Source organism: Oncorhynchus mykiss, chromosome 7, assembly GCF_013265735.2.
Source record: "Oncorhynchus mykiss isolate Arlee chromosome 7, USDA_OmykA_1.1, whole genome shotgun sequence".
Classification (NCBI taxonomy): domain Eukaryota; kingdom Metazoa; phylum Chordata; class Actinopteri; order Salmoniformes; family Salmonidae; genus Oncorhynchus; species Oncorhynchus mykiss.
This window is the reverse complement of record NC_048571.1, coordinates 62,505,036-62,528,760: the sequence shown is the minus strand read 5'-3', so window position 1 is coordinate 62,528,760 and position 23,725 is coordinate 62,505,036. Positions and strand designations below refer to the sequence as shown.

Sequence of the window (23,725 nt, the reverse complement as noted above, 5' to 3'; positions counted from 1 at the left end):
ACCCCTGATTTTGACGTCAACACAGTCGCTACAGTCCCATTAGTTTTCATGGTAGCCTCGTTTAATGTTGCGGTTGCGCACATTTGTACAGAATGGGGTGAGTTTACATTAGTGGAGTTAGCGTGCTCTGGAGCCAGTTAGTTCTGAATAATTTGTTGCCATAGACATTTACCTGGGTAAAAGGTGAGACACTTTCGTATGACCGGTTATCCCGAGTTGAACTTAGAGTTACCTCGCTATCTTCTCAAACCTGCTTTGTAGGATACCCCTCGGACTATTCTCTTCATTTTCCTTCAGAAATTGCCGCCATTGTTGACAAGGCAAAACCAAAACAAATTATCTATCCCCCCACCGCACCCGACTTCACTCTAACAGAGGCAGCTCTCAGGCCCTCCCCTCCATCAATCTCTGTCATAAATCCATCAGAGGCAGAGATAGGAAACTGCTGAATACAGCTTTGTCAGCAATTAATCTAACCTCCATTACCAGGTTCTGAATATTGTGTTCACCTAACCAGGGAACAATGAGCCACTCAAACACCCAGCCCCAGGGTGTGTTTGTGTGTGCGTGTGAAAAAAACATTTGGAAACAACATCCTATCCTGATCTAACACATACCTCCATTCTTCTCTTGTTCATTCTCCAAACCTTGTTTTTATGATCTGGTCTGTCATCTATCTGGCTCTCTCAGGAAACCTCATCAACACTGGTCTTTCTCTTAGAACCTCAACGGATCAACAGGAAGAGGAAGCAGGATTTGTCTCAGTTCCATTTTGATTCAGCCAATTCCTAAATCCCTTAATGCTAATATATGGCATTAATCAAAATTGCATTGGAATGTGAATTGATCTCGTGAATTGAAATGGAATTTAGCACAACAAACAGGGAGGTGAATGGAGCTGTGACTATTCTGTATTGATCCATGAATATACTGTATTAGCAGTGGAGAGGCAGGCTGATGGACTGTCATGTTCTCTACTGGAGGGTTGCGTAATGTGACAATCACCCAGACAGCTCTGCCGTTTAACCTTGGATTACCACCATACACTATGGCCAGCTAATTGATGATCTGTGGTTGAGGAGAGAAGGACACAAGTGTGTAAATGTGTGTATGTGTATATATGTTTGTATGTGGTGTGCGTATGCGTGCGTGCGTGTGCATGCGTGCGTGTGTGCGTGCATGTGTGTGCTCATGTGCCCTAGTGAGTGTGTGTTTATGTTTGACAGAAAGTATAAGAGCGCTGACAGCGTTTCTGAGAGACAATGCCCAGCTCAGCAAACACTTTTCCTGTTCTGTGTCCAAAGCTTTCCTGTCTCTGTTTAGGTTGCTCTCTTTCTCTGTCAGTGAAATTCAGCATCCAATTTAGTGGAAAGGATTGACGACTTTTCATGTGGTTAGCAAACAAACACACTTCACTCTGGCTCTTTATTTTTCTTTCCCTCATTTTGACACACACAGATGCACACGTGTACACATTTAGATGACAACTAAATAAAAAATCTGACATTATTATTCCACTGGAATTTGGTTGTGCTTATCAAGGTTGATAGCAAAATTACAACACATTGGAAATGCAACAAAATTCTATCTGTCTTTTTGAGCGGGTGAATAAAGTTTGAAATATAATTTATCAACGTTTCAACCAAATATTACCCAGATTTCCACTTTTAAATGACATGGTGTGCCCAGTTGGGAGGCAGGCTGCTGGACTGTCATGTTCTCTACAGGAGGGTTGTGTTATTGACAATCATCCAGACAGCTCTGCCATTTAAACTTGGGTTACCACCATACACTATGGCCAGATAATTGATTATCTGTAGTTGAGGAGAGAAAGGACACAAGTGTGTTTGTGTATGTGTGTGCACAAAATCTTGCTTCCAATCACCTCGTGTAGAGAGCCTGTGGCTCAAGCCATAGTGGGACATATCCTTGACTCACTGTTTCAGATTACCGCAAATACCCCCCTCTCCGTGATGGGGGCTGAGTTTATTGGGACTGGGATAGTCTCCCAGCCAGTGCTCAGCTGCCACGGCCAGAATTAGAGTGACAAACAGCTGAGCCTCTCGGAGGTATGGTAATGTGACATATCCCACCCACAGGGTGACAGAAACCAGGATGGGGTTACTGCCCTGAATCACAAGCAGCACACGTGTGTCCATGTCATGTGTGTTTGTGTCCTTATGTGCTATTTGAGTGTGTTTGTGAGCATGAGAGACAGCCACAGGCAGCATATTGAGGTGTAAGGAGAATGTTCTCTATCTCGTGGACCTGGTTTGAAAACCTGCTGACGGAAGTCTTTTCTTCATCTGTCAGTACCTCGTAGTGGCCTTTGTCCTACTGACCTGGTTTATGATACACACAGTTGTGTGGGGATATCTCGCTGAATGTCATGGCATGAGAGACACTATCTGGAGGGCTTTTATGTTATGAAAAGCATTATTGGTGAGGAGTTTACATTGTATCTTCTTAGCAAACCGTGTCTGTTACGCATTTGTCCCTTGCTGAAAGGAAAAACAGCTTCCCCAACACATTTGTGATTGTTTCAAGCCATTGTTCCTGGTCTGCAGAACAACAACGGTGAGTCTGTTTTTCAGTGTCAGTCAGCAGAGCAGGTAAAGAAGAACGAGCTGAGCACTAGCCATTACTCCTCTGGGTCGTCACCACCACCATTACTACTAGTACCACTACTACTACTACTACTACCACCAGTACTTCTACTACTACCACCACTACCACTCCCATGACTACTACCACAACTACTACCACAACTACTACCACTACTACTACCACTACAACTACTACTACCACTACCACCACTACTACCACCACCACCACCATTATTACTACTACCACTACCACTACCACTACCACTACTACTACTACCAGTACTACCACCATTACTACTGCTACTACCACTACTACTACTACTACTACTACCACTACTACCACTACTACTACTACCACCACTACTACCACTACTACTACTACTACTACTACCATTACTATTGCTACTGCCACTACTACTACTACTACCACTACCACCATTACTACTACTACCACAACTACTACCACAACTACTACCACTACTACTACCACTACAACTACTACTACCACTACCACCACTACTACCACCACCACCACCATTATTACTACTACCACTACCACTACCACTACCACTACCACTACTACTACTACCAGTACTACCACCATTACTACTGCTACTACCACTACTACTACTACTACTACTACCACTACTACCACTACTACTACTACCACCACTACTACCACTACTACTACTACTACCACTACCACTACTACTACTACTACTACTACAACAACTACTACCACTACTACTACTACAACTACTACCACTACCAACATTACTACTACTACCACCATTACTATTACTACTACTACCACTACTACTACTATTACTACCACTACCACTACTACTACTAACACTACCACTACTAGCATTACTACTACCAGTACTACCACTACTACTACTACCACTATTACCACCCCTACTACTACTACTACCATTACTACCACTACTACTCCTACTACCACTACTACCACTACCATCACTTCCACTACTACTAATACCACCACTACCACTAACACTACTACCACACAACCAATAACACTACTACCACTACCACTACTACCACTACTACCACCACTACTACTCACATTTTGACCTCAAAACAGTGCTTGTGGCAGGTTAGCATTTTCCGTCATTAATCTTGTTCTGGAGGCAGTGGTCACTAGCACAGCCACAAAGTAATAAAATCTGTTTTAAACCTAAGCTTAACCTTAACTACACTGCTAACCCTTAAGACCATGAATACTTACAAAGGACAAGACTAATGACAATAAACGTCAACCTGCGTGTGTGTGTGTGTGTGTGTGTGTGTGTGTGTGTGTGTGTGTGTGTGTGTGTGTGTGTGTGTGTGTGTGTGTGTGTGTGTGTGTGTGTGTGTGTGTGTGTGTGTGTGTGTGTGTGTGTGTGGAATGCCATCCAGGACCTCTATATCAGGCGTTGTCAGAGGAAGGACCGGAAAATTGTCAAAGACCCCAGCCACAGACTGTTCACTCTACTACCACACAGCAAGTGGTACCGGAGCACCAAGTCTGGGTCCAAAATGCTCTTGAAAAGCTTCTATCCACAACTGCTGAACAGTTAATCACATGGCTACCTGGACTATTTGCACTGACTCTATGCACACTCACTGGACTCTACCCACACACTCACACATACTTACATTGACTCTCCAACACCCACACACACGCATGTTGACGTCACACACACATACTTTTATACAATTCACATATGCTGCTGCTACTCTGTTTATTATCTATCCTGATTGCCTAGTCAGTGTTACCCCTACCTACAGCGCATTCGGAAAGTATTCAGTCCCCTTCCCTTTATCCACATTTTGTTATGTTACAGCCTTATTCTAAAATTGATTAAATATTTTTTTTGCCTCATCAATCTACACACAATACCCTACAATGACAAAGGGAAAACAGGTTTTCTAAGACAGAGATACCTTATTTACTTACGTATTCAGACCCTTTGCTATGAGACTCCTTCCTTGAGATGTTCTACTCTACCATAAAGGCCTGATTGGTGGAGTGCTGCAGAGATGGTTGTCCTTCTGGAAGTTTCTCCCATCTCCACAGAGAAACTCTAGAGCTCTGTCAGAGTCACTATCGGGTTCTTGGTCACCTCCCTGACCAAGGCCCTTCTCCCTGATTGCTCAGTTAGGCCGAGCCGGCCAGCTCTAGGGAGAGTCTTTTTGATTTCAAACTTCTTCCATTTAAGAATGATGGAAGCCACTTTGTTCTTGGGGACCTTCAATGCTGCAGACATTTTTTGGTACCTTTCCCCAGATCTGTGCCTACGGATAATTCCTTCGACCTCATGTTTTTTTGCTCTGACATGCACTGTCAACTGTGGCACCTTATATAGACAGATGTGTGCCTTTCCAAATCATGTCCATTCAATTGAATTTACCACAGGTGCACTCCAATCAAGTTGATTTACCTTATTTACATAAGTATTCAGACCCTTTGCTATGTATGCATTCTGTTTCCATTGATCATCCTTTAGATGTTTCTACAACTTGATTGGACATGATTTGGAAAGTCACACACCTGTCTATATAAGGTTCCACAGTTGACAGTGTATCCTATAAAAGTTTGTGAGGGTTTTAGGGGCCAAGCCAAATTTGTTCAGCCTCCTGTGACCACACTGTCTGTGTGGGTGGACCATTTCAGATCGTCAGTGATGTGTACGCTGAGGAACTTGAAGCTTTCTACCTTCTCCACTGCAGTCCCGTCAATGTTCTCCACTGCTGTTTCCTGAAGTCCACAATCAGCTCCTTTGTTTTGTTGACGTTGAGTGAGAGGTTATTTTCCTGGCCCCACTCTCCCAGGGCCTTCACCTCTTCGATGTAGGCTGTCTCATCATTGTTGGTAATCAGGCCTACTGCTGTTGTGTTGTCCGCAAACTTGATGATTGAGTTTGAGGCGTGCGTGGCCACTCAGTCATGGGTGAACAGGGAGTACAGGAGGGGGCAGAGCACGCACCCGTGTGGGGCCCCTGTGTTGAGTATTTGCAAAGTGGAGGTGTTGTTTCCTACCTTTACCACCTGGTGGCGGCCCGTCAGGAAGTCTAGGACCCAGTTGCACAGGGCGAGGTTCAGACACATGGCCCCAAGCTTAGTGATGAGCTTGGAGGGTACTATGGTGTTGCAGGTTGCGCTATAGTCAATGAACAGTATTCTTACATAGGTATCTTATCCCGATGGGCAGTGTGCAGTGCAAATTGAAGTGGGTCTAGGGTGTCAGGTAAGGTGATATAATTCTTAACTAGCCTCTCAAAGCACTCATGATGACAGAAGTGAGTTAGTTATAGTTAGTTGTTTTAACGATTTACGTTGGTGGAAGAAGGAGTAGACCAAAGCACAGCATGGTACGTGTTCATGATGCCTTTAATAAACTGAACACTGAATACAAACTAACAAAAAATTAAGGAAAACCGAAACAGTCCCGTATGGTGAAAACACTGAAACGGAAAATAACCACCCACAACTCAAAATGGGAAAACAATGGCTAAACCTGGTCTTAACTTCCAACGTCCATCCCCCTCCACGTCACTTTGCCAACCACCAGGATGCCCGGCATCAGAACATTCCAGGCATTCCCGTGATTGGCAGATAGCAGGTTGATTGGCATGTCGGACCCCGCGAACACTGGGTACTGGTAAGTACAACACAACCAACTAATAGCCTAACACCTGACACTGTGCGGGTCGCTACAGTAAGAAATAACCAAATACTGCAAAGTGGCTTAGGAGCTAGAAGCAGAGCTGCCTTATCTGTCAAAGCCATCTTACTGATAAGATAAGGTATTTCTGTTTATTATTTTTAATACATTTGCATTTTTTTGTCATTATGGGTTATTGTGTGTAGATTGCTGAGGATTTTTACAATTTAATCAATTTTAGGATAAGGCTGTAACGTAACAAAATGTAGAAAAATCCAGGGGTCTGAATACATTCCAAAGTATTCAGACCCCTACATATTACCTCAATTACCTCAAATACCTCGTACCCCTGCACATTGACGCGGTACTGGTACTCCTTGTGTATAGCAACGTTATTGTTACCTATTCTGTTACTATTTTCTATGTATGTTCGCTAACTTTCTTACTTTTTAACCCTGCATTGTAGGGAAAGGGCTGGTAAGTAAGCATTTCACGGCAAGTTCTACACCTGTTGTATTCAGCACATGTGAAAAATACGATTTGATTTGAGGAGTGCATGAGTGTGTCCGGCCTACTCCACAACTCTAAATACAGACCTACAGCTGTGTTTTATTGCGTGTGTGCATGCTTGCACGTGTGTGTGTGCGCATACGTGCTGGGGGATGGAGTGTCAGGTATTAAATATTATTGACATGGCGACTTATTTCAATGTTCTAATCAATGGGAATCATTAACAATAACTCAACTTCCTATATGAGCGCGGAAGGAGAGAATTCAGCATCTTTCAGATGTCTGTGTGCGTGTGTGCATGAATGTACGCATGATGAATGTGTGTTCAATACTCAGTGTACCAGTCACACAATCAGAAAAACACCAATCCTCTCTCTATCTCTCAATTAAATTCAATTCAATTACAATTCAAGGGCTTTATTGGCATGGGAAAGATAAGTTAACATTGCCAAAGCAAGTGAAGTAGATAATTAACAAAAGTGAAATAAGCAATACAAATGTACAGTAGACATTACTCTCACAGAAGTTCCAAAAGAATAAAGACATTTCAAATGCAACATTATGTCTATATACAGTGTTGTAACAATGTGCAAATTGTTAAAAGTACAAAATGGAAAATAAATAAACATAAATATGGTTGTATTTACAATGGTGTTTGTTCTTCACTGGTTGCCCTTTTCTTGTGACAACAGGTCACAAATATTGCTGCTGTGATGGCACACTGTGGTATTTCACCCAGTAGATATGGGAGTTTAGCAAAATTGGGTTTGTTTTCAAAGTCTTTGTGGATCTGTGTAATCTGAGGGAAATACTTGTCTCTAATATGGTCATACATTTGGCAGCAGTTTAGGAAGTGCAGCTCAGTTTCCACCTCCTTTTGTGGACAATATGCACAATGTGCACATGTCTTCTCTTGAGAGCCAGGTCTGCCTACGGTGGCCTTTCTCAATAGCAAGGCTATGCTCACTGAGTCTGTACATAGTTAAGCTTTCCTTAAGTTTGGGTCGGACACAGTGGTCAGGTATTCTGCCACTGTGTACTCTCTGTTTAGGGCCAAATAGCATTTTTGTTAATTACTTCCAATGTGTCAAGTACTTATATTTTTGTTTTCTCATGATTTGGTTGAGTCTAATTGGGGTCTCCCTCTCTCACACACTCACACACACACACACACACACACACACACACACACACACACACACACACACACACACACACACACACACACACACACACACACACACACACACACACACACACACACACACACACACACACACACACACACACACACAATCCGCAGGGGAATACAGGCTCCTCTCTGACACGTCATGATTGGTCACTTTTTGCCTCTCTCCCTTCCTGCTTAAATAGTTTTTAACAAAAGAGAGGGATGGGGAGGGGGAGGGGAGGAGTGGATGGGGGAGGGGATGTATGTGCTGCTCTGTTGTCACTAGGGGAGCGAGAGGGAGGGGTAGAGTATGAGAGCAGAGAAGGATAGAGTCCCAGAAGTGGAAAAACACTGCCTTACTGTGTGGGTCAATCTATTGGCTTCCAGATAGAACCCATCATATCAAGGAAATACAAGCATGAGCAGGTAGGACTAGATTTTATTTTAGAGCATTTCCTCCTTTCCTTCTGTTTCTTTCATCTTCCTTCTTTATTTCTCTCCCATACCAACAGATTCTTTATCCTTCTTGTTTGTCTTATCACGCTGTGCTCTCCACATTCCTCCTCTTTTCTGCTTTTCTCTTCTCTCACTCCCGTAACCGGTTTTGTGATGTCACTTTATTTCTTCCCCTCTAAACCTGCTGTTGAATTAAGATAGCTTTCTCCTCTCATACAAATATTCAAAATGATTCTCAATCTTTATTGCCATTTTTTTTTTCTCTACCATCTCACTGGGTCAACGTTGTTTCCAACCAACATGGAATAAACGTTGAATTGATGTCAGTGCCCAGTGGGATGTGTCTATTATGTAAATGTTGATCATCTCATATACTCCCAAACTCCTCAGTTATCTTTATATTTTTATCCTGCTTCCTGTATTTTTGCTTTGTATGGGAATAACACATCTGCATTCTTCAACACTTGACAAAGTACAAAGTTCTGATTGCTGTTGTTGGTGCGTGTGTGTAACTGTGCTTGTGTGTGAGGAGATGTTGGTGGGTGCAGAGAATTGGAAAGTCTTCAGTCTTTTTTCTTCTGATGGTGGTGTTGCTGTTTTGCAATCAGAGGGCAGAAGCTTTTCCCTTCCTTTCCGAGCATCTGGTAACACACACACACACAGCACTATATGTTGTTAGGTTTAAATTGTGCACGTGCCTTTCATGAAGAGTACGCCCATTCCTGTTAGCTCCAATAATATACCTAATGTGTACAAAAATACTCATGTTTTTCCAGTGTTTTTGTTTTAGATTTCTCTCAATTACATTAATCCTTTCCGTCATAGTAATTATGCATTAGTAGTTTTTTTAATTAATTTGACATGCTAGTGAGCTAGTGAGTTAGTGAGTGAGGGAGCATTAATGTGCTCAAAGATGAGAATAAGTGTTTGCATTTGGGTCACTTCAATGTGAATATACAACCAGTGAGTGAATGCAGCTTTTTGATGTGATTACGTACATAGGTGTGTATTGTATTTCTCCAGCGCTGTCTAACTCCCTGCTCTCTCTCCTTGGCAGTCATCAGTGTGTAGGAGTAGTGGAGGTTACTGAGGCTAGCCATGGAGTGGTGTATGATAACAAATACTGACAGACCCACTCAGAGAGCCAGCAGCAGCCCAGGACCAGCCAGAAGCAGAATGTGTAACGTGTGTCCCCCCCCTCCCACCAACTCTGAGTGGACTCAGTACTCTCCTCTTTACCAGGGAGCAGGGCAGCAAGATGCCCAGTCCTGTCAATCCCTACAAAAAGAGCTTGGTTGCTCTCCTTCCCTCTCTGTTCTTTCTTTCTCTCAATGAAAGGCCACTATTAAAACAACAATGATCTTCCTGTCCAATGTATTGGGGGTAGAGAATATCCTATTTATCCTCTCTCCTCCATGTGACTGAGGTGTGCTGGTACAGTCAGGCTGGGACTGGCAATGTCACAGTGAACAGTCCCACCTCATTATGTATTTTATGCCCTGTGTCCATTCACAGATGGTCAAATTAGCCCTGCCCCCCTGGACTTTGCCACCGTACCCTTTCCTATCTCCTGGTGTAAAACTATACCAATTCATGGATTGCCTCTGTGGACATTATTATTTTGGATGTTATTCATTTTACATACTTAATAGGACACAAAAAGTCTGGTATTTTTGTGTGTGATGCATTCCCATAAATGGGTGTGTATTGTTGGTGAAAGCTGGGTAGATTGATACGCTTCAATATGCGTGTGTGCTTTGCATGAGGGATCTCTAAGCCAAGCTAATGAATATGCTCATATTGACTGAGGTTATTGATTAGGAGAAGGTTTAACAGGATTACCACTCCAACATGATTGAAATAATGCATTAGGGACACACCTTACCTACCTCTGTGTGCTAGCAGGACTCCTGCTAAGCTAAGAGAAAGATACTATTTTCCCAAATTGTATTTTTTGGTTCTTTGAAAAGAAAGAGTGAGTTGTGTGAACACACATGACTTGTGTCTTGTCTGAAATGAGTTTGCCTAGCGTACATCTGCAACATTCCTGTTTTTTAAAGACTCACACACACAGTTGTCATAATTAGGAGTGTGTGATCTAAACGTGGTAGTGAATAGCTTGTGTGGCCCGTAGGTAAACAGACCAGGGTGAAGTGGTTCTGTGAATGAGAGTCCGGTCGTTAGTGACGGGGTGTCAATGAGCATTAATTAAACTGGTGTGTAGGGATTCACACACACACACACACACACACACACACACACACACACACACACACACACACACACACACACACACACACACACACACACACAGGAACGCATGCTCGCACACACACTTTCTCTCACTCTCTCTGCATCTCTCTCTCTCTGTCAGACACACACACAAAGGTGCACATCAGGCCAACATAGTGTTCATGACAGCTCGTTAAGCAAATTTGAGTCCAGCTCATTTAAGGTCCTCATTAGGTGGTAAAGGCTTATATTGCCCTGGCCTGCAATGATGTAGAGTCTGTAACCAACAGCAAGATCAGAGAGACCGTTTAGTCATTCAACACAGGAGGCATGGAGAAACTGAAAAAGAGAACTATCTATATATATATATATATATATATATATATGAGAGAGAGAGAGAGAGAGAGAGGGAGAGAGAGAGAGAGAGGGAGAGAGAGAGAGGGGGAAAAAAGGGCAGATGGTCAGGAGGAGGGACTGGTCAGCTGCAGGCTGATATATGAGTGGACACAATGAGCAGAGAGGCCAGGCAGCTCCGGCCACATGTGTGGGTGAGCCGTAAGAGACAGGGTGTGGGGGAGGGGTGGCCTAAACCACACAGGCATGGATGGACACACCGAGGGAGAGGGGGGGCACAGAAGAGGTGTAGCGGGAAAGAGAGAATAGAAGAGAGAACAAGAACCCTGTTTAACCAAAACCAATGTTCAAAGTAAAACAGCTTTCACACACTTTGCTGCTCCAGTATGACAAGCTAACGTTTAGCTTTTCAGGCAGTAGCTGTGCGAGCCAACTTCAAATGATCAAATGCATGCATGTTATATTTTAAGAGGACCTGATGGCATGTAGATTGACATCACTGTGGCCCTATGGAAGATATGCCCTGCTAAAAAACCCAGGATAGAGGGGGTAAGGGGAGAGGGGAAGAAAATAAGTGACACACCAGTAGCTTCTTCTCTGACGGGCTTGATTGGCCTGTAAAGTATCTAGTGCTTGTGGGCCATGCATCCAATGCTTATACAGTACATAACATACAGTTTCAGTGTCTGTGGTGTTTTTAGTATGAATCTAAGGTAGTTTGTGTGTATTGTATGGATCTTTGTGGCCATAGTGGTCCACTGGTTGAATCAACGTTGTTTCTACGTCATTTCAATGAAATCTGGAATAGACAATCAATTGATATCTGTGCCCAGTGGGGAGTGGTTGTTGGAGGGTGGGCGGTCCACAGAGTCCTCACGGGCGTCCCTGTATATTAATGTCCCATTGGTCCTCTCTATGCGTTCCGTATTGATCCAACCAATGGCTTGAATTAGTACTGATGAATACAAATCACCCAATAATGAGTGACCAGCTGATAGAGCGTGATTAATCAGGGCCCTAAACAAACATATATATATTTTTTTGCTGCCCTTTCATCTCTCTCAGTCTCTCTCTTGCGTGAGGATATGTGCTGTGTAAATATGTCTCAGGTTGAATTCCAGACATTCCAACAACCTGAGTAATCTGCAGGATGACTGGGATTCTCTCTCACTCTGGCCGCTCGGCCGGCCTGCACGTCACACTCAAACTTTACATCCTGATCTTTACGACCGGCACAGACCTATCTGTGTATCTCAGTCAAACACAACACATTAACACAGGTCAACTATCTCAGCCACAGTGTACAGTACCAGTAAAATGTTTGGACACACCTATTCATTCAAGGGTTTTTCTTTATTTGAATTATTTTCTACATTGTAGCATAATAGTGAAGACATCAAAATGAAATAACACATATGGAATCATGTAGTAACCAAAAAAAAGTGTTAAACAAATCTAAATATATTTTAGATTTTAGATTCTTCAAAGTAGCCACCCTTGGCCTTGATGACAGCTTTGCACACTCTTGGCATTCTCTCAACCAGCTTCATGAGGAATGCTTTTCCAACCGTCTTGAAGGAGTTCCTACATACGCTGAGCACTTGTTGTCTGCTGTTCCTTCACTCTGCGGTCCAACTCATCCCAACCATCTCAATTGGGTTGAGGTTGGGTGATTGTGGAGGCCAGGTCATCTGATGCAGCACTCCATTACTATCCTTCTTGGTCAAATAGCCCTTACACAGCCTGGAGGTGTGTTTTGGGTCATTGTCCTGTTGAAAAACACATGATAGTCCCACTAAGCTCAAACTAGATGGGATGGCGTATCGCTGCAGAATGCTGTGGTTAAGTGTGCCTTGAATTCTAAATAAACCACAGACTGTGTCACCAGCAAAGCACCATCACACCTCCTCCATGTTTCACGGTGGGAACCACACATGCGGAGATCATCCGTTCACCTACTCTACATCTCACAAAGACACAGCGGTTGGAACCAAATATATCAAATTTGGACTCCTCAGACCAAAGTACAGATTTCTACTGGTCTAATGTCCATTGCTCGTGTTTCTTGGCCCAAGCAAGTCTCTTCTTCTTCTTGGTGTCCTTTAGTAGTGGTTTCTTTGCAGCAATTCAACCATGAATTTGACCACTAGGGCTCCCGAGTGGCGCAGCAGTCTAAGGCACTGCATCACAGTGCAAGAGGCGTCGCTACATTCTCTGGTTTGAATCCAGGCTGTATTACATCCAGCCACGATTGGGAGTCCCATAAGGCGGCGCACAATTGGCCCAGCGTTGCACGGGTTTGGCAGGGGTAGGCCATCATTGTTAATAAGAATTTGTTCTTAACTGACTTGCCTAGTTAAATAAAAGTTAAAATAATAATAATAAAGTCCTGATTCACAGTCTCCTCTGAACAGTTGATGTTGAGTTGTGTCTGTTACTTTAACTCTGTGAAGCATTTATTTGGGCTGCAATTTCTGAGGCTGGTAAACGCTAATGATCTTATCCTCTGCATTAGAGGTAACTCTGGGTCTTCCTTTCCTGTGGCGGTCCTTATGAGAGCCAGTTTCATCATAGTGCTTGATGGCTTTTGCGACTGCACTTGAAGAAACATTCAACGTTTTTGACATTTTCCACATTGACTGACCTTCATGTCTTAAAGTAATGATGGACTGTCATTTCTCTTTGCTTATTTGAGCTGTTCTTGCCATAATATGGACGGTCTTTTACCAAATAGGGCTATGTTCTGTATACCACCCCTACCTTGTCACAACACAACTGATTGGCTCAAACTCATTAAGAAGGAAAGAAATTCCACAAATTAACTTTTAACAAGGCACACCTGTTAATTGCAAATGCATTCCAGGTGACTACCTCATGAAGCTGGTTGAGAGAATGTCAAGAGTGTGCAAAGCTGTGATCAAGGCAAAGGGTGGCTACTTTGAAGAATCTCAAATATAAAATATATTTTGATTTGTTTAACACTTTTTTGGTTACTACATGATTCCATGTGTGTTATTTCATAGTTTTGATGTCTTCACTATTATTCTACACTGTAGAAAATAGTAACAATAAAGAAAAGCCCTTGAATGAGTAGGTGTGTCCAAACATTTTACTGGTACTGAATGTATGTTCGCATGTCTGTGTATGTGTGTGTATGTGTGCATGTGTGCATATGTGTGTGTGTGTGTGTCCAGCAAGTGTTGAAGTCTTTGTTTAATATTTACTGAGTAATAGCGATGTTGGAGTGGTCAGGCTACCTACCATGAGGGCAGTTTTCTTTCCCCCCCCCCAAAATCCCAGGTCCATGTGCCCCTCCCCCCACATTTCTCTCTCCACTATTCGTCTGATTAACCCTTTAATTGCTAATACTGACCCTGCAGTGGACCGCTACCAAGAGGGGGAAAGAATTCACACCAGCAGCTCTTCTGCTCATATCGATCATGTGCATGTACATAACTCTGGCCCATAGGTTGAATGATCAGATTCTTTCATTTAGATTAGAACCATTATCTTATTCGGAATAAGAGTGTGTGTAGATTGTTGAAAAGGTTGAACATCTAAAAATGAGGAACATCATCAGTGGGTTTGGTCTCTCCAGTCTTAGTGATTTGTGGTGTTATGAGTTCTAGAGAACACAAACCTGAACAGCACATATGTCTCTGCTGGCTGTGGAATGGTCATTTGCACACTGGTCATCGTTGGTGATTGACGGCAGGTATAGGGAGAGAGAGAGACCGAGAGTGAGCGAGACAGAGCGAGAGAGCAGAAGCTTAATCCTCTCTCTACCCGGCTATGTAATTAGGACCAGTCCAGCGAGACTAAGCTGCTCTCTCACAGACTGGCTGCAGTGGAGTGGAGTGGAGGTGGGAGGGGGGGTCAGAGCTTCGGACAGAGTGGATGGTGTTGAAAGCTGGACTAGGAGGGGAGGCACATACTAGCCATCCTCTGATTGGATTGATCAAGCTCTTGTTTACAAGCCCCCTGGTCCCTGTTTGTTGCTAAGGCACACACACATGCACAATATGCCTGTTTTACTGGCCCCCTGGTCCCATGAGGTGTGTTGGATCCATGTGAGGGCCTGGGGTGTAGAGTTAGCCTTGACCCCCGGGGAGCAGGAGGAGGCTGGTGTATGTGTGTGTGTGTGTGTGTGTGTGTGTGTGTGAGTGACAGGGAGCGTGTGTGCATGTGTGGTGGAAGAACAGGGGGGGCTGTAACTCTATCTCACTTCCTCCAGGTCTCAGATTTCAGGAGCCACTACTCATTACACACACACACACACACACACACACACACACACACACACACACACACACACACACACACACACACACACACACACACACACACACACACACACACACACACACACACACGTCTTGTAAACTGTCTGTACTGCTGGTGGATCTATGGGGCTGGTCTGTGTTAGTGAGATGTTTGAGTTTTTATAGGATCTACTGTCAGACAATAGGGTCCACGGGCTTTGTTAGGGGACGTGGGGAGACAATAGGAGCTGAGGGACAGGCTGGACACAGAGAGAGAAGGTTCCTCTGCTCAAAACAGCTGTTTCTGTTTGGGGTCCCCACGACAGTGTCCGCACGTACGCCACACGGATACATACACACAAACACACTCAGTCAACTCTCATTTGCACAACATGTTAGATCCATCCACACACTCAAAACATTGGGTTAGGGTCAGGGTTAGGGTCTGGGTTAGGGTCAGGGTCTGGGTCAGGGTCTGGGTTAGGGCCTGGGTTAGAGTCTGGGTTAGGGTCAGGGTTAGGGTCAGGGTCTGGGTTAGGGTCAGGGTTAGGGTCAGGGTTAGGGTCTGGGTCAGGGTTAGGGTCTGGGTTAGGGTCAGGGTCTGGGTTAGGGTCTGGGTTAGGGTCAGGGTTAGGGTTAGGGTCTGGGTTAGGGTCTGGGTTAGGGTCTGGGTTAGGGTTAGGGTCTGGGTTATGGTCAGGGTTAGGGTCTGGGTTATGGTCAGGGTTAGGGTTAGGGTCAGGTCTAAACGTCGGAACTGCATTGTTGGTTAAGGGCTTGCAAGTAAGCACGGTAAAGTCTACACTTGTTGTATTTGGCACATGTGACAAGTAAAGTTTGATTTGATTATAGAACCAGAGTTTAGTAAACGGTTAGAATCATGCAATGCACACAAGTAGCACTATTTAGAACCAGTGTCTTGAAACAATGTTGCACTACAGTATAAGTCACTGTTTCACACTTCTGACATCATTCAATCAATCATGAGATACTATAGCGCAAATCCTAATTTCAGATATGCGTACATAATTTCAAACTTTCGAACAAACCTCCCATTGAATATTTCAAACATGTGTAAAGCATCCTACTTACGCACATTTAAATATCAATAGGAGGTTTGTTCGAAAGTTTGAAATTATGTACGCATATCTGAAATTAGGATTTGCGCTATAGTATCTCATGATTGAGAACACATTTTGTCTACATGTTTTGTATGATCACCCAGAGTGAAGTTTCAACGCCCTTCAAAATGATTTTGAAGACTTACAACATCACAAACAATAAGAATATGCTTCCAACAACAGGACAGCAATAGATGATGAGAAACAAAAAACACACATACTTAATGATTAAAAAGCCATTAGAAAGTGGGCCCTCCTCCATACCCTCCTCCCCATACATCCTCTGCTACAGATGGCTGTGTTATATACTCACTGTTTTCCCTCATCCTTCCTGGAATCTCCTCACCCTCCTTTATGAATCACAACTACTGTAAGCATAGACATGTGCGTGCACACAAACACACAACTACTGTAAGCATAGACATGTGCGTGCACACAAACACACAACTACTGTAAGCATAGACATGTGCTTGCACACAAACACACAACTACTGTAAGCATAGACATGTGCGTGCACACAAACACACAACTACTGTAAGCATAGACATGTGCGTGCACACAAACACACAAGTATTGTATGCATGCGCAAAAAAAATCACATACACGCACTAGCTTTGCATCTCCTAATCCATAATTGTGTTGTTGTGATAGTCTCCAGTCCAATCTGATCCTGATTCCCGACTTCATTCAGCCTTCAGACAGTTTGAGTGTAGATTTGGTTTACAGAACATAGATTAAGCCTGGTACAGTAGAAAATGTCTCATCTTGATTAGAGATTGCTCCCATCTCAGTGAGAATTACTCAGACTGTGTGTGTTTGTGTATATCCCCATGCACAGCATGTGCATGTGTGGGTCAGTCTGTGTCTCGGAGAGTGTGTATGTGTATAGGTGTGTTTCCCTTGAAGTCACTTTGTGTAAGCCTTTGTATGTACACCCTAGTATACTGTAGATGTGTCCGTGTGGATTGTGTTTATTCTTTCCCTCGACTTAACCCTGATCCAACACAGACTCTCAAAACCAGGTCAGCTGGTCGGGAGCTTCAATACTGAACAAAGCTCCGTCGCTAAAGAGTGTGTATTTGTGTGCGCGTACTTTTGTGGGAGTGCAATGTTTGAGCGCGGCTTTATCGACTGTACCAGAAGTGGTGTGTTTGTTGTAGAGCTGGGGACGGGGACAGTCCCATGACTGTCTGGAATTCCCTGGAGCACAGAGACATTTCCAGGGGGGATTGGGACTTGGCTCCCTGTGAGTGCGGGATTTAGTCACACATTGACCAGGACCAACAGAAGGGCCGCTAAACGATCCACATGTTGATCCCTAAATTATACGATCACAGTCCCATAATTCCATTCATCCAATCCTGAGATCCCAGTCATCTAGCCCCTCCCCAGCCAACTTCCAATCCCCCATGTAAATGTGTCTGTAATCCAGGTAATTCCAGCCAGTCATTGGACTGTCGCTGTCCACAGCTCAACAACAAACACACTACTTCTGGCACAGTCGATAAAGCAGTGTTCAAACATTGTACTCCCACAAATGTATGGGCACACAAGAACACTGTTTAGTGTATGGAGAGAGCAGACAGTCAGATGTAGGCACCAGACGCTACAGAGTTGTAGTGTAAACAAACTCAACACTGAGCTCATAAACGCTCACCTCCACGCAACAGACTAGCATAGTGGAGACTGGTAAAGCATGTGAACAACCATATGTTTCTCTTTGCTCCCTCTCTCCCCCTCTCTCTCTGTCTCCACCTTTCTCTCTCTCTTTCCCCTCTTTCCCTCCCCCTCTCTCTCCCCCTCTCTCTCAGTTCTGTTGTAGTCCTTCTGGCCCAGGCTCAAAGGGTCAGGACAGTTTAATAATACTCTGCAATGCCTGGAATGTCAGCCTAATGCCTGCTCAAAGACCCGCCTGCAAAGCCAATCAAAATGGTTGATCACTGCACCAATGGAACACACTGCACTAATGTGCGTGTGTGAGTGTGTATGCGGTTGTTTGTATGTGTGTGTGTGTGTGTGTGTGTGTGTGTTGGTGTTAGACTGAGTAGAGTGGGGGTCTCACACACAGAGCACCGTACAGAGGGACAACAATGATCCCAGTGAGAGAGCAGGACAGAGCAGAGGGGAGCGGGGCGGCTGATAGGGGCTTATCGCCCTGGAGACCAGGCCAGGGGCTGTGTTGTTCATGACGATTAGGCATGGAGGAGCTCAGAGCACAAGGTACCCACCGCGGGTAGAACTGTAGGAGCAGTGTGGGGCACTGGGGAGAAGAGGGATTGCTAAGCAAAAACATGATAATGGGCTCTGCTGGTCAGCGGGACTGTGATGTTTTTTATAAAATCTTATTTTCTTGGGTTTTCAAGTGAGAAAGAAGTCAATCTCCATGAAACCTTGAGTAAAGTGGAACTTTGTTGTATTTTATCTTGTATAAACTCAATCTATTTGCATTTAGTTAGTGTATTACCAGTGTGGTATGGTTGTCTGAACAACCTGAATAATTTGCAGTTATCTCTGCTCTAAAACTGGACTGATGGGTTTTGTATTTATTATGAATCCCCATCCGTTCCTGTCAAGGCAGCAGCTACTCTTTCTGGGGTCCAGCAACATCAAGGCAGTTATATACAATTTAAAAAATGATATGACATTACATTTCATACCACTTTCACAACATATTAAGTGTGTTCCCTCAGGCCACTACTCTACTACCACATATCTACAACACAAAATCCATGTGTACGTGTGTAGAGTGTGTGTCTTGTCATGTGTATGTGTAGGTGTGTCTGTACCTGTGTGTGTGTCTCTTCACAGTCCCCGCTGTTCCATAAGGTGTATTTTCATCTGTTTTTTTTATCTGATTTTACTGCTTGCATCAGGTACATTATGTGGAATAGAGTTCCATGTAACCATGGCTCTATGTAGTACTGTGGAATAGAGTTCCATGTAACCATGGCTCTATGTAGTACTGTGGAATAGAGTTCCATGTAACCATGGCTCTATGTAGTACTGTGGAATAGAGTTCCATGTAACCTTGGCTCTATGTAGTACTGTGGAATAGAGTTCCATGTAACCATGGCTATATGTAGTACTGTGGAATAGAGTTCCATGTAACCATGGCTCTATGTAGTACTGTGGAATAGAGTTCCATGTAACCATGGCTCTATGTAGTACTGTGGAATAGAGTTCCATGTAACCATGGCTCTATGTAGTACTGTGCGCCTCCCATAGTCTGTTGTTGACTCAGGGATTGTGAAGAGACCTTTGGTGGCATGTCTTGTGGGGTATGAATGGGTGTCCAAACTGTGTGCTAGTAGTTTAACCAGACACCTTGGTGCATTCAGCATGTCAACACTTCTTACAAAAACAAGTAGTGATGAAGTCAATCTCTCCTCCACTTTGAGCCATGAGAGATTTAGATGCATATTATTCATGTTAAATCTCCATGTATATTTAAGGGTCAGCCGTGATGCCCTGTTCTGAGCCAATTGTAATTTTCTGAGGTCTCTCTTTGTGGCACCTGACAAAATTTAATACGCGGTGAATAACCATGCTCTCCTTGTCATCTCTCTGTGGTTCTGTAGGTCTGTTGAAGATGCACTGGTCTCCGGAGCACGCGGCCCCCCTGTCCCAGTGGCCTGAGCAGCACCTGGATGTGTCTTCCACCACCTCCCCTCCCTCCGCCCACAAACACGACTCACGTGGTTACACCACTGCAGCCGGATACCCCTGGGCCAGCGATGACATCTCTGCCCTCACCGCCTCTTCCTTGTTAAAACGCTATGCCGAAAAGTACTCAGGCCTGGAGCTGCCCTACGAAAGGCCTACCCCAGGGGCTTACTCAGAGCCTGGGGCCTTCCTGAAGAGTGAGACTGAGCCCTGGGCCCTGGAGTGTTACCCTGCGCTGGAAGCCCTGGCAGCAGGGGCCAAAGTGGGATCAGCATCAGTGGGCCTCCCTGGCACGGGCAGTGTGACGGTGGTGAACAGTAACTTGACCTCTGACCCTGGGTATAGTGGTGGTGGCTCCTGTAATGCCCCCCCCTCTCAGGACTACCCCCTCTCCTACAACAGCACCTACCTCTCCTCAGGATACTGCCTCCAACCCGGCTCAGCACTTCCCCCAGCCTCTCTGCAAACCACCCCCACCCTGGTGTCCAGCTACAACCCTACCAACCCTGTATACAACTACCCGCCAGGCTGCTACCCCCACCTCCAGACCAGCCTGGCAGCCAGTTACAGCCACAGCCACCCCAGTGCCTCCTACCTCCCCTCTGGCCTGAGCACCCCTACCCCCCTGACCCCCCGGTCCACCATGGCGGGGGGCAGCTATGGCTACCCCAGTCACAGCCTAGGGGCCAGCTCTGAGACAGGAGGGCCGCTGAAACGCAAGGCCTTTGAGATGGCGGAAGAGGGGGAGGAGGGAGGAGAAGGAGACGGCTCGCGGTACAGGAAGTTCGTCAACGGCCACAGCAAGAGCCACGGCAATGGTCACGGCAACGACTACGACATAGCGGGCTCAGAAGTCCAGGCCTACAAGCCCGGCAAGCCTCTGGTGTCGCCTCCTTATGTTGGCCAGGGCGAGTACAGCCCCTCCTCAGGCCTAGGTGGGGAGAGTGGGGGAGGAGGGGAACATGGCTTTCCCCATCAGAGGCTGGCCATGAAGATGCCTGTGTCACATGCACGATCTGAGGACCCAACTGGAGGACGCTAGATCAGGCACTTGAAATGAAAACTCTCTTGGGGTCCTTCGGTTTTATTGGCATTTAAAAACCAAGTAGAGTACTTACTCTGACAAAAACTGGGGGAAAATAATAATTGGATTTTGCAATGAGAGGTCATGTGATCTAACCTGGAAGGAGAGAAAATGGCAAATTACTTGAATCCACCTCCTATCTTATATCATTTTCATTCTTAGATTTTCTCCAAAGAGTCAAGGGTCACTTTGTCCTGTATGGGTGTGGTGAGGTGGTGTGAGGACAGAGGGAGGGATCTAGATGGATAGGGCTAAATCAGGCAGTCTGAATGGATTACCGACTGCTTCTCTCAGGATCCTATTTATTTCCCAATCTGCTACTTTGGCAGACAGTGACATTGCAATGTTGTTGTTTTGAGGAGTTGCTCTCTTAATTGGAGTGGCCACTTGATATGGAAAGGACGTTTGACTCTATTACCTCCTACAGCACCATAAGAATCATAACCTTTCAGACCAAAAAGTAGAGAAGAAGAACATAATTGATGTGATGTACTTTAATAACTTGACACCACGAGCACAATGACAGCTCTTCTGAGGCTTGGTGCCTCTATACAACTCGCTTTGAAACGAATGTCCCCCTCTCCCCCCTCCCCTTTTCCCTGTTTTCTTTTGACAGTGTTTCTATGTTATTTCTCCCTCTTTCTCTACCTCTCATCACTACATTTTCATCATGTTTTCCCTTCCCTGCTTTTTCTCAGTTTGTTTCACTCACTCTTTTTCTTTTTCTGTTAAAGCTGCAATATGTAACTTTTTGGGCAACCTGACCAAATTCACATAGAAATGTGAGTTATAGATATGCTATGCTCATCGAAAGCAAGCCTAAGAAGCAGTAGATCTATTCTATGTGCTCGATTTCTATGCTTACCGGTCTTTAGTTTTTGCTTCTTTTACTTTCGGTTTCGTACACCAGCTTTAAACAGCTGAAAATACAATAGCTTTGGTTATTGAAAATATATTTCACAGCAGTTTAGATGGTACAATGATTCTCTACACTATGCATTGCTTATTTTGTCAAAAACTGAAATTAGGTGAACTATTGTTCATTATGCACTGTTACATGCAGCTCTATCAATACATTGAAATACTTAAACCTGCAGAAAGAGATACTTGTAGAAACATACTTGAGAGAGAGAATTTTAACTACAGCATATAAACTCAGCAAAAAAAGAAAGTCCTCTCACGGTCAACTAGGTATCTGGTGTGGCCACCAGCTGCATTAAATACTGCAGTGTATCTCCTCCTCATGGACTGAACCAGATTTGCCAGATCCAGGCTCTTCGCTGGCCATGGCAGAACACTGACATTACTGTCTTGCAGGAAATCACGCACAGAACGAGCAGTATGGATGGTGGCATTATCATGCTGGAGGGTCATGTTAGGATGAGCCTGCAGGAAGGGTACCACGAGGGAGGAGGATGTCTTCCCTGTAACGCACAGCGTTAAGATTGCCTGCATTGACAACAAGCTCAGTCCGATGATGCTTGACACACCGCCCCAGACCATGACGGACACTCCACCTCCAAATCGATCCCGCTCCGGAGTACAGGCCTCGGTGTAATGCTTATTCCTTCGACGATAAACGCAAATCCGATTACAGGCCTACAAGCCCTCAGTCCTGCCTCTCTCAGCCTATTACGGACAGTATGAGCACTGATGGAGGGATTGTGCATTCCTAGTGTAACTCGGACAGTTGTTCTTGCCATCCTGTACCTGTCCCGCAGGGGTTATGTTCTTACCGATCGCGTGCAGGTATTGTTACACGCGGTCTGCCACTGCGAGGACGATCAGCTGTCCTTCCTGTCTCCCTGTAGCGCTGTCTTAGGCTTCTCACAGTACGGACATTGCAATTTATTGCTCTGGCCACATCTGCAGTCCTCATGCCTCCTTGCAGCATGCCTAAGGCACATTCACACAGAAGAGTAGGGACCCTTGGCATATTTATTTTGGTGTTTTTCAGAGTCAGTAGAAAGGCCTCTTTAGTGTCCTAAGTTTTGATAACCGTGACCTTAATTGCCTACTGTCTGTAAGCTGTTAGTGTCGTAACGACCGTTCCACAGGTGCATGTTCATTCATTAATTGTTTATGGTTCATTGAACAAGCTTGGGAAACAGTGTTTAAACCCTTTACAATGAAGATCTGTGAAGTTACTTGTGAATTTTTACGAATTATCTTTGAAAGACAGGGTCCTGAAAGAGGGGCGTTTCTTTTTTTGCTGAGTTTACTAAAGAGTAGTACACTGTCAAACCAATGCAAATGTGCCGTTTTCATAGAGATACTCTTAGAATCCTAAAATCGGAGTCTGCTTGTGTTTTTGATGTATGCATTCTTTTTTCTTTTTGCCTTTTTAAAGAAATATATGTAGTCTTGTTATTGAATACTCAGGAAGATTGTTGTATTGTAAAATAATGTATGTATGTATGTATTACCTTTGGTGTTTGTAGGGAGCTTTATGGAGAATATAATGGAGTCATGGCTGTTGTAATACAGACACTGTACACTTCAGGGAACACAGAGCTTTTAGGGCCACCAATATTAGCGTTTGTGCGCACACACACACACACACACACACACACACACACACACACACACACACACACAC

At 44.5% G+C, this 23,725-nt stretch overlaps 1 protein-coding gene across 2 annotated transcripts; it reads left to right on the top strand.

Moving 5' to 3' along the window:
* The first annotated feature begins 8,242 nt into the window (after window positions 1-8,242).
* LOC118965309 (fidgetin-like protein 2) lies at window positions 8,243-22,522 on the top strand. Of its 2 annotated transcripts, XR_005052628.1 has the most exons (4): window positions 8,243-8,380; window positions 19,958-22,235; window positions 22,295-22,297; window positions 22,512-22,522. XR_005052628.1 is itself a non-coding variant. In XM_036983722.1 (2 exons), exon 2 carries the CDS (start codon window positions 19,969-19,971, stop codon window positions 21,082-21,084), a length of 1,116 nt encoding a protein of 371 aa, XP_036839617.1. In that variant the 5' UTR covers window positions 8,243-8,380; window positions 19,958-19,968; the 3' UTR covers window positions 21,085-22,393. The 2 variants fall into 2 exon arrangements, 1 of the variants encoding a protein (XP_036839617.1); XM_036983722.1 differs by lacking the exon at window positions 22,512-22,522 and having other exon boundaries at window positions 19,958-22,393.
* Window positions 22,523-23,725: the final 1,203 nt, after the last annotated feature.